This window comes from Acomys minous (genome assembly GCF_964271855.1).
Source record: "Acomys minous genome assembly, chromosome: 3".
Taxonomy (NCBI): domain Eukaryota; kingdom Metazoa; phylum Chordata; class Mammalia; order Rodentia; family Muridae; genus Acomys; species Acomys minous.
The window spans coordinates 130706373-130720836 of NC_140485.1; the positions used below are offsets into that span (position 1 = coordinate 130706373).

Genomic DNA, 14464 nt, shown 5'->3' on the forward strand with positions numbered 1-14464 from the left:
AGGGCACGCACGGGTTCAGTCCGTCACTTACACAGACACAGAAGGCGGATGAGGCATGTGGTAGGAGGAGACCTTGCTAACAGACGACTCAGCCTGAACCTATTGTGTGACTCAGTTACTAACACAGTTCAAGCGGTTAGCTTCATCAGTAGGCACTGAGGCAAATATTTGTTCAGCTCACGAGAGAGAGCAGTGGCCGGAAGGGACCGCAGCACGCATGAGGAATTCACTCAGGGGTTTCAGAGTCCATGAAGAGTATATATAGCTAAGAAAATACAGATTAGGCTAGAAGGGGGGGGGGGGTCTGGAAAGCAATACAAGGGTTTTTTGTTTTATACAGAATAAAAGGATGTGTTGTTCAGCATTTTCCAAAGGGAAGACTTAATGTTGATGCATGTAGTGAGGTACAGACTGTTTGCATAAGCAATAGAGTTGATAAACATACTCTAGGACAGTGCTTCTCGACCTGTGGGTCCCGACTTCCTTGGGGGGGGGGTCACAGATCAGATATACTGCATATCCAATATTTACATTATGAGTCATAACAGTAGAAAAATTACAGTTATGAAGTAGCATCAAAACAATTTTACGGTTCAGGGTCACCACAAATGAGGCACTGTGTGAAAGGGTCACAATGTTAGGAAGGTTGAGAACCACCAACCTGGGACATGATGTATAAAGTGAGTTTCTGCTTCTGGAAAAGTCAGTCAGAGAACAATGAGCGGGGTGCTTGAGGAAGAACTCTTGCTTGAGTAACAGGCTTGGAATGATTCTGAGCAGGTCCAATTCTAACATTATCTTATCTCTAAGCAAAAACAGCACACTGAGATCAGTGCAGTGGGACCAGCTGATTGTTGCTTTTGTTTTGGTCCAGGCCAGTGTAAACTGGTTTTTCATTACCTCACCCTCTACAGCAGTGGTTCCACCTTGCTAATGCTACGACCCTTTAATACAGTTCCTCATGTTTTGGTGACCACCAACCCACATTCTCGTTGCTACTTCATAACTGTAATTTTTTATTTATTTTTATTTTCTTTCTTTTTTTTTTTTTTTTTTTTTTTTTTTTGGTTTTTCGAGGCAGGGTTTTTCTGTACAGCCTTGGCTGTCCTGGACTCACTTTGTAGAGCAGGCTGGCCTCAAACTCACAGCGATCCACCTGCCTCTGCCTCCCAAGTGCTGGGATGAAAGGCGTGCGCCACCATGCCCGGCCTCATAACTGTAATTTTGCTACTGTTATAAATCATAATGTAAATATCTGGTATGCAAGATGTCTGAAATCCAACCCTTGCTACTGTTATGTATAGTAATATCTGTGTTTTCCAATGATCTTAGGTGACTCCTGTGAAAGGGGTTGAGAACCTCTTCTCTAAGGGGAGTGGCCTGGATGAAGTGTCTGAGATCTTGTCTGGAAGTGTTCCTATCTGGCTCCAACTGTCCCATGGGTGGTATATATAGGAACCCCCTGTACAAATGGTTCCTGTCCATCCACAGCCCATCTAGCTGTGCCTGGGTGAGCCTGCTGGAGAGCAGGAGAGCAGAGGTCAGGACAGCCCTATGCTGTCCACCTCACTTCTTAGCACAGTGTCCATAAGTAGGTTTAACTGCTGTGTACAATGATTCCAGGTCCAGTAAAGAAAAAATTCATTCTACTATTAGCTCCCTTTTTATTATTCTTTCATTCACACTTTCTGGGCAAAATTATTAAGTAAGGGTAGCCGGGAACTCGTGACCTGAAACTTGCGATCTCCCTATCTCACCCCCCTGAATACTGGAATTACAGGCATGTGCCATCACACTTGACTTCTATCCAAACTCTTGTTTTATACTAAGAAAAAAGAAAACTCCTTAAAAAAAGAATCAGAATTATTCAAACACAGTGTAAGGCTTTCTCTCTGAGCTGAAGAAGTTGAACTCTGGCAAGCTTTGGAGCAAACAATGAAGACTGTTTACTAAGCACAAAGGGAGCTCACAGAATCAGCCATTTTTAGGATAATCGATGTTAGACTTTGTCCATTTTATGCACATTCTGCATATTTCCATGATTTTAGGAACTAATTGCAAAGGACATTACAGAAGACCACTTCCCGGAAACACCAGATTTTGTTATCAAGAATGACACGAGTCACCTTCATGTCCACTGATGGGTCACCCTGCTGCAGTGTCCACTCATACAGGATGATGGCGTGGTCATCTGTGCTTTCTCGGCCATCCAGAATCACCCCGTCTGTGGGCAAATGCAAAACCACATCCTTCCCGGCCTTGCTAAGTGGAGGCTCATCCTCACCTGTGAAAGAGAAGTGACCTAAGAGCCATGACCCCTGATTCCCCAACCTACAAAGAGCAGCATCTTGTCCATCAAAAAACCTCAGATTAGTTCATCAAAGAGAATAATCAACTGAAATCTATCTTCCTGTTAACTTCCATTGTGTCCCGTTTAAAAACCAAAACAACAATTTATTCTGATATAGCAATTTAGCTGTGATGCCCACAGAAGAGCAAGTATGGTGTGCCAGCCATTTGTAGTAGCTATAGAAAACTAACAATATATTAAAATTTTTTAAATGATTTGTTTTTATTTTATGAGCACTGGTGTTTTGCTACCACGTGTGTCTATGTGAGGGTGTCAGATCCTCTGGAACTGGAGTTACAGACAGTTGTGAACTGCCATGTGGGTCCTCTGGAAGAGCAGCCAGTGCTCTTAACTGCTGAGCCATCTCTCCAGCCTCCAGTAATATTTTTTAAAACTTTCAAAGGTTTTACATGGAAAAGTCAGGAAAACACTGAAATATCTTGCTTGTTATGAAATAAATTAATTCTGTCTCTCCTGAAGGAATAAAAGTCACTGACTTTTGTTTAAGTAGGACATAGATGGATTTTTCTGAGCCCAGGGAAACTTTCACAGTCTAACTTGACCTCTGATGACCTCTAAGATAACACTTCCTCCTGGTTCCAGTTCAGGCCAATTACACTGTTAAATGTATTTTGAAACAAACCAGAACTTTATCTACACAGAGGCAGTCCTCAAACAAACAAAGGACAACACTTAGCCAGATCCAGATACATGTTGAATTTTCATTATAAAGAATGTAATTGAACAAGTTAAATACTATGGAAACATTGATTTCTCTTGGAAACTGACCACACTGGCTAGGAGAGGTGAAATAAGACTCGGAACAATAATCGAGAGTGAGCGATTCAAGGTGGGATTTAACCTAGAGAACATTAGCTGGCCTCATTCCAAACACAAAGCTGTGAATGGAACCTTCCAGAGAGGACCAGGGACTTCTGAATCTGTGCCAAGTGGTGCAAAGGCTACAGACTGGCTCAGAAGTTAAAGGGCACTGCAGGGGCACTCTCTGAATGGGCCAGAGAAGGGAAGAGAGGTAGGTACATGGAGGAAAGATAGCATTAGTTAGTTAGTTAGTTAATTAGTTAGTTAGTTAGTTAGTTAGTTTCCTGTTTAGTCCGGTGAATCAATTATTTATTTATTTATTTATTTATTTATTTATTTATTTATTTATTTTTGGGGGGGACAGGGTCTCTCTGTGTAGCCCTACCTGTCCTGGATTCCCTCTGTAGACCATGCTGGCCTCAAACTCACAGAGATCCGCCTCCTACTGCCTCCCCGAGCACTGGGATTACAGGTGTGCACCACTGTGCCCAGCCCATTTTTATTTCTTAACCCCTAAAACTGGTCCTTTATTTTTCACCAACTTGATTGCTATGATTGTTTGCCACAATAAACAAGTTTTTGCTAATACTGTTTCTCTAGCACAGATTATTCTCCTTAAAAATATTCTCTAACAGTGGTTCTCAACCTGTGGGTTGCAACCTCTTTGGCAACCCTATACCTAGGAAAACGTTTATATTATGATTCATAGCAATGGGAAAACAATAGTTACAAAGTAGCAATGAGGCCCAGGTGTGGTAATCCCAGCACTCCGGAGGCAGAGGCAGGTGGATTGCTGTGAGTTTGAGGCCAGCGTGGTCTACATAGCAAGTCTAGGACAGACAAACAACAACAACAACAACAACAACAACAACAACAACAACAACAACACCTCCCAAACCAACCAACCAAACAACAAAGTAGCAATGAAATGACTTTATAGTTGGGGGGTGGGTCCCCACAACATGAGGAAGTGGATAAAGGGTTGAAAGGTCAGGGCATTAGGACAGTTGAGAACCACTGTTCTAGGAGAATTGCTATTTTAAATCTCTGATACATTACTATTTCCTAGTTGGTTTCCAAGAGGTTAGTACCAATTTGTACTGTCAATGACCATGAATATATAATTATATAAAATATTTCCCACATGTGTGCCAAATTAAAAATTATTTTCCTTTTCAATTTAGTAAATCTAAGCTGACATTTACATTTGATTTCTTTTATTTTTTGTTTTTTGTTTTTCCCTCTTTTTGGTGGCACTGGATAATAAGCCTAATTCTAACCCTAACCTAGGTCCTCAAATACGCTAGCTAAGAGCTTTACCTGGAAGCTCTAGGCCTAGCCTCTGACTGTCTTTAACTTTGAATAGTTTCCATGTTCATCAACTGCATTTCCTCACCAGGGAACTATGTACTCAAATTCTCTGCTCATTTACTTTTGGCAAACCAACCCTCAGCTCTGTTAATATTTTAAGATCATATTTCCTAGATCCTTTGTTTGTAATTCCTTATTTCTTGACATGGATTATTTTGCGAATTTGTACATCTTTCTTTAATGATCTACTTGATTTGAAGACATCTTCCTCCCAGATAGGTAATACTAAGTTTATCTTCCAGTTTTTCTTAACTATGAGGTAGACTATGGCTTCTATTGAAAATATATGTGTACATAGGGTCAGTGGGATGGCTCAGTAAATAAGGGCATTTGCTGCCAAGTTTAATGACTTGAATTCCACCCCCAAGACCCACACAATGGAAGGAGAGAACTGACTTCCTGCAAATGTGCCTCTGTCTTCCACACATATGCTGTGTCAGGCAGGCCCATAAACACTAAGTAAATAAATGATGTAAAAACAAATTTCCATCTGGAATTTGCATATGGTCAGGGTTGTGAGTCTCAATGCACTTCCTCAGACACTGTCAACAAATAATCCTAGTATTATTTATGAACTATAAATGATCACTCCTAACTCAAAAGAGAGAAGATGGAAATATGAGTCAGATCTGTGGAGCTGAGTCAGCCAGCTGCAGAGGGAAGGTCAGCCCTTGCTTTGTAGTGGAAGACAGGCAGCCCAGTGGGGCATGCTGGGAAGACCGGAGAATTCCACCTGAGGCTTTGGCTTCTCTAGCAGGCAAAGGGTTGCCTTTCCAAGTTCTACCCACAGATACTCAGTTTCAGGCTAGTTAGTCAAAAAACAGCACAAAGGTTCTAGTCCCTGAACCCTGGGAGATTATATTCTCAGCCCCTTCAGGACCCAGCTCCACCCCACGTCCTCTTTCCTCAAGGCATTCCATCTGCATTTCCAGTCAGTCACACCGGCCAACAGAGCTTCTGTAACTGTAACACCTACACCTGTACCACCCTGATAACTCACAGGTAACACCCATGCTTGGTCATTACCAGGGTGATCACCAGGGACTTGGGTGGGAGCAGCCTAGACTCAAACTCCAGGACTGAGGACTTCAAGCATTCGCTTTTCTTCAGCTGTTCTAGCAAGTAGGGTTCTCTCACATCAAGATACACCCCCCCCCCCAATTCGGTCCTAAATTCTCTCACTATTCCTGACAGCTGCCTCACTATCACATAGGGTAACAGACCCTGGCGGGGGGTGGGGGGGTGGGGAGGTGGGGGGGTGGGGGGGTGGGGGGTACTAGGGAAAGCCCTGCAAGCTACTCCACTTGGCTCAGCTCAGCAAACTACTTGCTGAGTGGCCCTCAGGCAAGTTGCTTTCCAGGTCAGCCTTACGAACAAGAGGTTTTGACCTTTGAGCTGTTGTAACAAGAGTGAGTTCATGTGTGCAAATAGCTTAAAATAGCTTCTAACATCACACTCAATGAGAGCAACCAATACACTGACTGACGGGCACATTGTAAATCTTTTTTTTTTTTCCTTCCAAGATAGGTTTCTCTGTATAGCCTTGGTTGTCCTGGACTGGCTTTGTAGACCAAGCTGGCTTTGAACTCACAGAGATCTGCCTGCCTCTCCTTCCCTGAGTGCTGGGATTACAGGCATGCAACACCATGCCTGGTTTATAAATCTATTCTATTCCACCTCATACAGCCCTCCTCCATGTCTTCTTGAGTCTTTAGTTTACCCCAATGGACCTGTCACGACTCCCTACAAGGAGCTTTGCTGACTCACTTGACTCATTTATCCTCAAACTGCACATGTTCACAAAACTCACAAGAATGGGGGAAAGAAATAATAGTAATAACCCAGAACGGAAAACGGAAATAGTTCTAGAAACATAAAGAGCTAAATCAGGACAAGGGAGTCCTGGGTTCTGTAAAATGCCCTTTGCCCTCTGTGCGGGGGGGGGGGGGGGGAGGGGGGCGCAACAAATGCAGCCTAGTCTGTACCTTCAGCATCTCTAGGTTACTGAGGACCTGAAGAAGCCTGGGTATGTCAATGCTCCTCAGAGAGGGGGTCATGGCAAACTTCCCCAAAGAAGAGAAAGACAAAGGGGAGAGGAGAAAGAACCGCTTGGATGGCTGTTGCTCTGGCCTTACTTTTAACCCCGTCTACTTTTCTTCCCTCAGGTTTAAGGAAAGCTCTCCTAGCAATGCAAATTTCTTCCAGGTGAGCTCAAGAGGACGTGGGGGATGGATTTCGTTTCTCTACCAATTTTGCTCCTTCGATGTGTCGGGGGCGGGGGTGGGGTGGGGTGGCGGGGGTTGTCTAAAGCGCCTGCATGTAAAACCACTGGGCAGGCTACTCTGGTCTTTTAAAGAGACACACTTTACACAGAATCCTACTGTGTACCTACTGCTGAGCCCAGCAGGCCCCATTACCAAGTTCCAACCCCCTTAGCACACAGCTGGCCTTGCTTAAACTCAGTGAGTTAAACACAAAAACAAAAAGGTCACGAATGTGGGGGAAATCTGTAGGCGAGGGATGGGAGAGAAGGGTGGAGTCAGAGTGACAAGTTTCTTCACATTTTTATCCGGAGGAAGTATGTACAGGCGGAGAGCCAAACCAGGAAGCAGAAGGTGAGTGTTAGGGGCAATTCTGCATCTAATCAAATCTTGTCCTTGCCATTTCCTGCCCTAAAACGCGCTTTATAAAACCCATGAGACGAAACAGAACTAAAATAACTTTTACTGGGGAAAGGAGGCTCTGAGACATCCTCTTAAATCGAATTTCCGCCAGTCCTCCCGGATCCGCCCTCAGCCCCAACAGAACCTGCTTCTGAGCAGCTACTGGACTTTCTTCCTAAGTCTGAGGTGGAGGGGAGTGGGGATGGGAAGCGAGCCACTTTCCCGGTCATCCCCAGCTACAGTTCTCTGGAAGCAGCTGGTTTTGCATGGTTGGTGGCAGATGCCGGTCCCACCGGACCATCTTGGCACTTACCTGGCCCGGGCGAGATGCCAGCTGCTTCCCCGGCGCGGCTAAGAGTGTAAGTGCGGTACCCACGGAGGGGCGCGAACTTGCAGACGCTGCGGCCGCTCGCCGTGCAGTTGAACAGGTAGCAGCGGGGAGCGGGCGTGGGCGCGGGCACGCTGGGCCCCCGGGGCAGCTGCACCACCGCAACCGAGCAGCTCGGCTCGGAGCAGCAGGCCGCCACGCACTGCCGCCAACCCCGCACGGTCCCCGGTGCGCGCAGGAAGCTGGCCCCCGCCGCGATGGAGTCCTGGGTGCGGATGATGGTATCGGGAACCGCCCGGTAGACCGCTGTCCCGCCCGCACCCGGGCAATCCTCCCGCGGGCCTCCGAGCAGCTCGGGCTCTAGCTCCTCCCGCGGCCGTGCCCGCTGAAGCTGCCGGCGAAAGTCCTGAAGCAGCCTATCCACCTCGGACGGAGGAGCGGCGGGCTCCCCGGGCCGGCCGCTGGGTAGCCAGAGGCAGAGCAGCAGCAGTCCGCACAGGGCGCGGTGCTGGGAGCCCGGGCCCCGTCCTCCCCGGGCGGCCATTAGCACAAGCGCGGCCTCAGAGCCCGGCGGCAGCCCCGGGGCCTGGCTGCTGCACCGAGGCGGCGAGCGTGGGGGCTTCGAGAGGCATCGCGGGCCTGGCTCCGCCCCGGCCTTTCTACCGGCAGCAAGCTTTCGGTACGCTCTCGCCGCGGAAGCGCACCCGGACAACGAGCGAAGATCAGCACCCGGCGTGCGGACAGCGGCCGCGGCGGGGCGGAGCCTGGCGTGCAGGGGCGGCCCCAGGGCGGGACTTCCGCGGGTCCGCAGGTCACGGGCGCGCCCGGCGGTGGAGGAGGGGAATCCCCGGGACTGCCTGGCTCCCACAGTGGGCGGCGTGGATGTTCGGGCCTAGCAGGCCTCGTTAACCAACCAGACCGGAGCAAGGACATGGCTCACGGGCAGGGCCCTTGGGGTTGGAGGGGAGAGCGAATCAGTCCATCAATCTAAAAGTCAGGGGCTACTAAGGAGAGCCGCAGGCATAGCCAGGGAACCACAAACAATTTTGCCCGGTTTTTTTTGACAGCCAACTTCATTTGCGTTTCGCGTTATTAAAAAGATTTGGACTACGGTAGTTAGTAAAGGAAACAAAATATTTACTTTAAAATTCTAATTTGTCTTTTTCACTTCGAGAGCTTAAACATCAGAAACTTAGCAATGAAAAACTGAACTTGTGAGGAGAAAAGGCTGGGTGATATGGAAAGAAGGTACCCTTTTCTGTAAAGGTGAGGGCTGAGCTGATTGACGTCTTCACATCAGTTTCCTGGGGGTTGGATGGATGGTACCCATATTTATTAGTCTTCAGTGTGTGGCTTTAACATCAAGGTATGATCGACTGGTTTCATTCGTCCTCCCAGAGTGGAAGGCGTTTCCTAGGATTTCCTAATCCCACCCAGAAGACCCCACCCTAATATTCTAAATCAATAACAGAGTGCCTGCACACAAACACGAATCCCCGTATACTATCACAATGAAAAATATATTCCCGGTTCTGTCTGGGGAAAAAAAAAAACCCCTATTTTTTCATACCTAGTATCTCTCTATGTAGCACAGGCTGGCTTTGAACTTGTTCCCCCTTTTCTCTTAGCCTCTATCTCCTGTCTTTGTCTCTTATTCTCTGCCTTTTGTCCCTCTGGGGCTAATAAATCTCCCTTGTGCTGAAACCTGTGTCCTGGGGCTCCTTGTGCCGACTTCAGGGTCCTTTCAGACATAGTCACGCCTAATACAAATCCTATGATCTCCAAAGAAGACAGAGAGGCCACAGCTATGACGACTCCACCTGGATTGTGGTTTCCACTGGGGGAAACTGCCCATGCCTTCCTTGCCTGCTGCCAGGACTTTGCTCAAAATGTAGACACTTAAGTACTTGTTAATTTCCCTATTCAGCTAGCCAAAGTGATGTATGTCGGTTTTCCCAAGCATCTCTACCCAAAAAAAAAAAAAAAAAAAAAAAAAAAAAAAAATCATCAGACCTGGGTCTGACAGCCAAAGGCCCCTTGCTCTGTATGACAGTCGAAGACCTGCCACCCCTGCCAAGCCATCAAGACTCCGCCTTAAGCTGCTCCTTCAAAGGGCTCTTCTTTGTTCCATTCCTCACTCCTCATACCCTTACTACAAAGAGATGCTCTTCCCAGACTGACATGAATGTGCTTTCCACGCTGACAACAGCTCTTAGTCCCTTACCCTAACCTCCTACCTCCTAACCCTGCATCCCTCCCGTCCTTTCACTGGCTTCTGTTTGTACATTCTCCTGCTCTCCACAATTCCCCAAAACCTCTCTTGCCCTCTGCCCACTTCTTTGTCAACCCTATTGAATGGGGTACGGCCTCTCCTTCCCTTGCTGAACACTGTGACCCCCCCTCTTTCTCACACTCAGGGACCTTCTGCCTACAAATCCAAACCCCAATACCCTCTACCCTAAACCAGCCCAGAGGCCTCAAACCCATTAACCAATCCCTTGTATCCAAATGGTTTCTATGCCCCACCTATGTCTTCACCCTACAATACTCCCATACTGACAGTCAAGACAAACCAACAAACCAAATCAACCAAACAAAGAAACCTAACAAAACCTTCCACCTGGTCCAAGACCTTGACCCCATCAACACTGCCATTACCCTCTCCACCCTATGGTCCTTTTTCATTTGGTCCCTTCCGGGCCGTATGGACCTGGCCTTCCCCAACCCCCTGCTTCACTATGTAGAGGACCTGATAGCCAATCTGACACCACTTCAATTCTTAATTTCCTCAGATCTTACCTTCCAAAGACTTACATTTCTTACCAATAAAGATGATGGTCACACCAACATAACAGCTGGCAAGCTGCCCTTTCCTTCCTTATGACTCACCTCACTTCCCTCCAGGCTACCCTACTACATAACCAGATAACCAATACACAACCCAGATAACCCTGCTACATAATCAGAAAACTACTACATAACCCAAATAACCCTACTACACAACCAGATAACCCTGCTATATATTCAGATAACCACCACACAACCAAGATAACCCTACTACATAACCAGATAACCTGCTACATAACCAGATAACCACTACACAACCCAGATAACCCTACTACATAACCAGATAACCCAGGCAACCTACTATCTAACCAGATAACCCTGCTACATAACCAGATAACCACTACCCAGCCCAGATAACCCTACTATATAACCTGGTAACAACATACCTAACCCTCCTTCAACACAGGACAATATTTACCACTTACATCAAATATTTCCCTCTAATACACAATTCCTCCTCTCCTTTTTCAAGTTCCCTGATTCTCACCCCAGCAGATAAGATTTTTTCCTCCAGAACTGAACCCAAACCAACAATGTATGTCAGCAAACTAGCTCCACCTCCACTATACGATCCCTCGTTTCCCACTCACCAAGTTATATATAGATTAGTTATATATAGATTTGAAGTTATGACAGCCCAAGGAAATGTTTTAAGGCATGTAAATATGTTATGAAGCTCTGAAGATGTAAAACCTAGCCTATAAAATCTGTAAATGCAAGTTGTAAAAATGCAAGTTTAAAGTATGAGGATATGAAAGTTCAACTAAATTGTGAGTGTCTGAAAAAGTGATTTATAGATCTGATAAAATAATTTAAGGTGCACTTTTAAAATTTCAGATTTCTACCCCCTCTCTATGCTACATAAATCTACTGCCCTTTCTGCAATGTAAATTTTAATACAAATAACAAACGATGGTGCTGCTAACGTATCTAAGACTTTTAAGCTTAGAAACAGTCTTGTAAGCTTCAGAAAATTGACTTAAACCCACCTGTCACAAGTCAAATGGAGTCCAGATAAGTCCTCCTGTCAGCCAACAGCCTTAATTTCCCCACGTGACTATTTCTCAGGAAGAGATTTATCCCCCTTTCTCTGGGACCACTCCCCCCTTTCCTTGCTCCCCTACTTCTCTGTTCTTGGGACTCGCCTTTCCCAACTACTATGACCAAGACCCTAAAAGTTTCAAATGTACATCCAAGATAATTTTTTTTCTCCTAGACTGCTTAACTTTCCCTTCTGTCCCTCGTCTATCTGTCCCAGTAAATTTAAAATCAACAGCTCCATCGACTCCCCAGCCCCAGATGATGCCTCAGAGTCTGCATCCCAGACAGCTCCCAAGCAACTAGCACAGGCACACCAGCATCACAGACAGCTCCAATGATGCCTGCACTTCCCTTTCTTTAACTTTGCAGATAAGAAAGGAAAGAATTTCTCCAAGATTATATTTCCTGCCACCAGCGGTGGAGTAATGTTACTCTGGACATACTAACGAAGAGGTCAGTATACTCAGACACTGCCCCCCCTCATCCTCACCTGCACCCCTTTGATGGAATCAGCTTTGCCTGCTGGAACAGCTTTGGCTCCCTGCTCCCACCTTCATGTTGGAAGCAATTGTGAGCACCTGGCCTAGATGAGCCAATCAGACACAGCTGGACCACAGTGCCTGCGCCTGAATCACACAAGCTGAATCAGTGTGGGGAGAACTGCTGAGGGGTCCAGTAGGCTCCAGGAGTCTGTAGAGCAGAGGAGCAAGCTGGTTGGCAGAGGAGGAAAAGGAGTGGACAGAGGAGCAAATGGAGAACTGAGTAATGTGGCCCTGAGAAAGGAAGATGGAGAGACGGGAGCTACCTGACCCATTTAGTCCTCAACGGCTCCTTTAACTAAAGACATAAGACTTCTAGTTAGGGAATTAAAAAAAATTATACTAATATAGCTAGGCAGTGGTGGCCCAGGCCTTTAATTCTACCACTCAGAAAGCAGAGGCAAGCAGATCTCTGAGTTCAAGGGCAGCCTGGTGTACATAGAGCATGTTCCAGGACAGCCAGGGATACACAGAGAAACCCTGTCTTGAAAAAAAAAACTAATCTCCCCTCAAATTATACTAATTTGTGTGTAGGTGTACATGCATGTATGTACATGTATGCGGAAGCCAGAGGTCAACCTTGGATATAGTTTTTGAACACACCTGCCAGTCCACATTAGAACTGACTGTACTTAGATCGGGTACTAATTAAAGAAGATTCTTCAGAGGACAGAAGGTAATGAGGAGTTTAAAATCCCTCCTTTCATCCATCTTCGTCACACTGAGGAGAAGGACTGTTCGTTGAGCATCTTCTGGGTACCAGACCCTTCAGAGCTGATGTCCCTTCATCTTCTCAATCATTTAGTGGGAACCAGTCTATTTGTCTTCCTAAGTCACTGATGAAATACTGGAGCTAGCAAGAATGTAACTTAGGAGATAGACGTTAAATTCACTTCATGTAGGGCTAAGCCTTGCTTGTTGGTGCCATCTGGTGTTGTAATGGAATTTGCAATGCTGATGACTTTTGAAGGCACTCAATAAAAGTCTGTTAAAGAAGCCATCTTAGGGTTTGTTTGGTTTGGTTTTTTATGCTATTGGGCTCTTTTTTCCTTTCTTAAAAATCAATGTCACAGAAGGGTGGTTTGCAGGAGGTAACATATGTACTTTAAGTTCGCTTTGTCATTGGCTCTTTTTTCATTGACCTACTTTGGCAACTTTGTTGGAACTCAACTGCTTATAGATGCTTGACTGTGCATTTAACATCTCTATTTTGTGGCTGGAGAGATGGCTCAGCAGTTAAGGGAATATTAACTTTTGCAGAGGACAGGACCTCAAATCCTAGCATCTATGTTGAGTGGCTCACAACTGTCTGTTGGTCCCTGGATGCATATTCTGTGTCAAACTGAGATGTAGGACCATCACGATTGTAACCATGGTGGCAGGTTTTAAGAAGAGACTTTTGTGTCATCAGACCAAGATGACTGAAACAATGGACTCCTAAGGGACTGAATTTTTACCAGGAATTTCATGTTGGGTGAAGGACAAAGTGGTTAAGACGCAAGGTGAGTCAGGTGTAGGATGCGTTAGGTAGGGTTGGTTAGGGATAGGGTGATCTAGGGGTAGGGTGCATTAGGGTAGGGTGGGTTAGGGTTAAGGTGGGTTAGGGGTAAGGTGGGTAAGCGGCAAGGTGGGTGTCCTGGCTAGTTTTATGTCAACAAGCTAGAGTCAATCTGAAAGGAAGGAAATTCAATTGAGAAAATGCTTCCGTAAGACCCAACTATGGGGCATTGTTGTAATTAATTATTGATGAGGGAGGGCTCAGCCCATTGTGGAGGTGATATTCCTTGGGCTAATGGTCCTAAGTTCTGTAAGAAAGCAGGCTGAGAAAGCAAGCCACCGGGAGCAAGCCAGTAAGCAGCATCCCTCCATGGCCTCTGGATCAGGTCCTGCCTCCAAGTTCCTGCCCTGTTTGAGTTCCTGTCCTGACTTTCTTCAATGATGGACTCTGATGTGGAAATGTCAAATAAGCCCTTTCTTCCCCAAGTGGGTAAGAGATAAGGAAGGTAAGCAGCAAGGATGTGTCCTCATGCCTGCCAGAGGAGTAGCTTGTTTCCTAGTAGGAGATATCCCACATCTCGGACAAGTTTTCAGACCATCCAGCAAGGCAGATTGTCAGGGATGGATGGGACCTCATATGGAATATGGCAACTTAGTTATGCAGACGTCTTGCACTCTGTTTAAACCTAAACCTCATGGCAGAACCCAGAAGATCATCTTGGGGCTTGAGGCACCTCCTTATTTGTTATTTTTCTTTTTAATTAGCATAATAGGGTGAGTACAGAGCTTAAGTCTTTGGGATTGCCAGAGTCCAAGTTTTGAGCCTCAGAAATTTGGCGTGTGATTGGGTCAGACAGATGGGCAAATGGGCTTCTCATGGCAATTAGAGTGCCTCATGTCAAGTGGTGATCATGCTGTGCTGAAGCTGGGGAGCCAGTTGGGAATTCCTCACCTGTTGGTTTCTGGCTGGCTCACTGAGTAGTAGGATGACAGGTCCATAGCAGTT

General features: G+C 46.1%; 1 protein-coding gene across 3 annotated transcripts in view; it reads right to left on the minus strand.

The window, feature by feature from the left end:
• The window catches only part of LRP11 (LDL receptor related protein 11), a 31411-nt gene extending 22190 nt beyond the window's left edge, over positions 1 to 9221 (minus strand). The window contains exons 1-2 of one of the 3 annotated variants that reach the window (XM_084775833.1): positions 7520 to 8327; positions 2127 to 2284 (exon numbers count right to left, since the gene is read on the minus strand). In XM_084775833.1, the coding sequence (XP_084631959.1) occupies positions 2127 to 2284; positions 7520 to 8078 (717 nt within the window). In that variant the 5' untranslated portion in view covers positions 8079 to 8327. Of the gene's footprint in view, positions 1 to 2126; positions 2285 to 7519 lie in introns of all 3 variants that reach the window. The other 2 variants (XM_084775832.1, XM_084775834.1) reach the window with 2 other exon arrangements.
• Positions 9222 to 14464: the final 5243 nt, after the last annotated feature.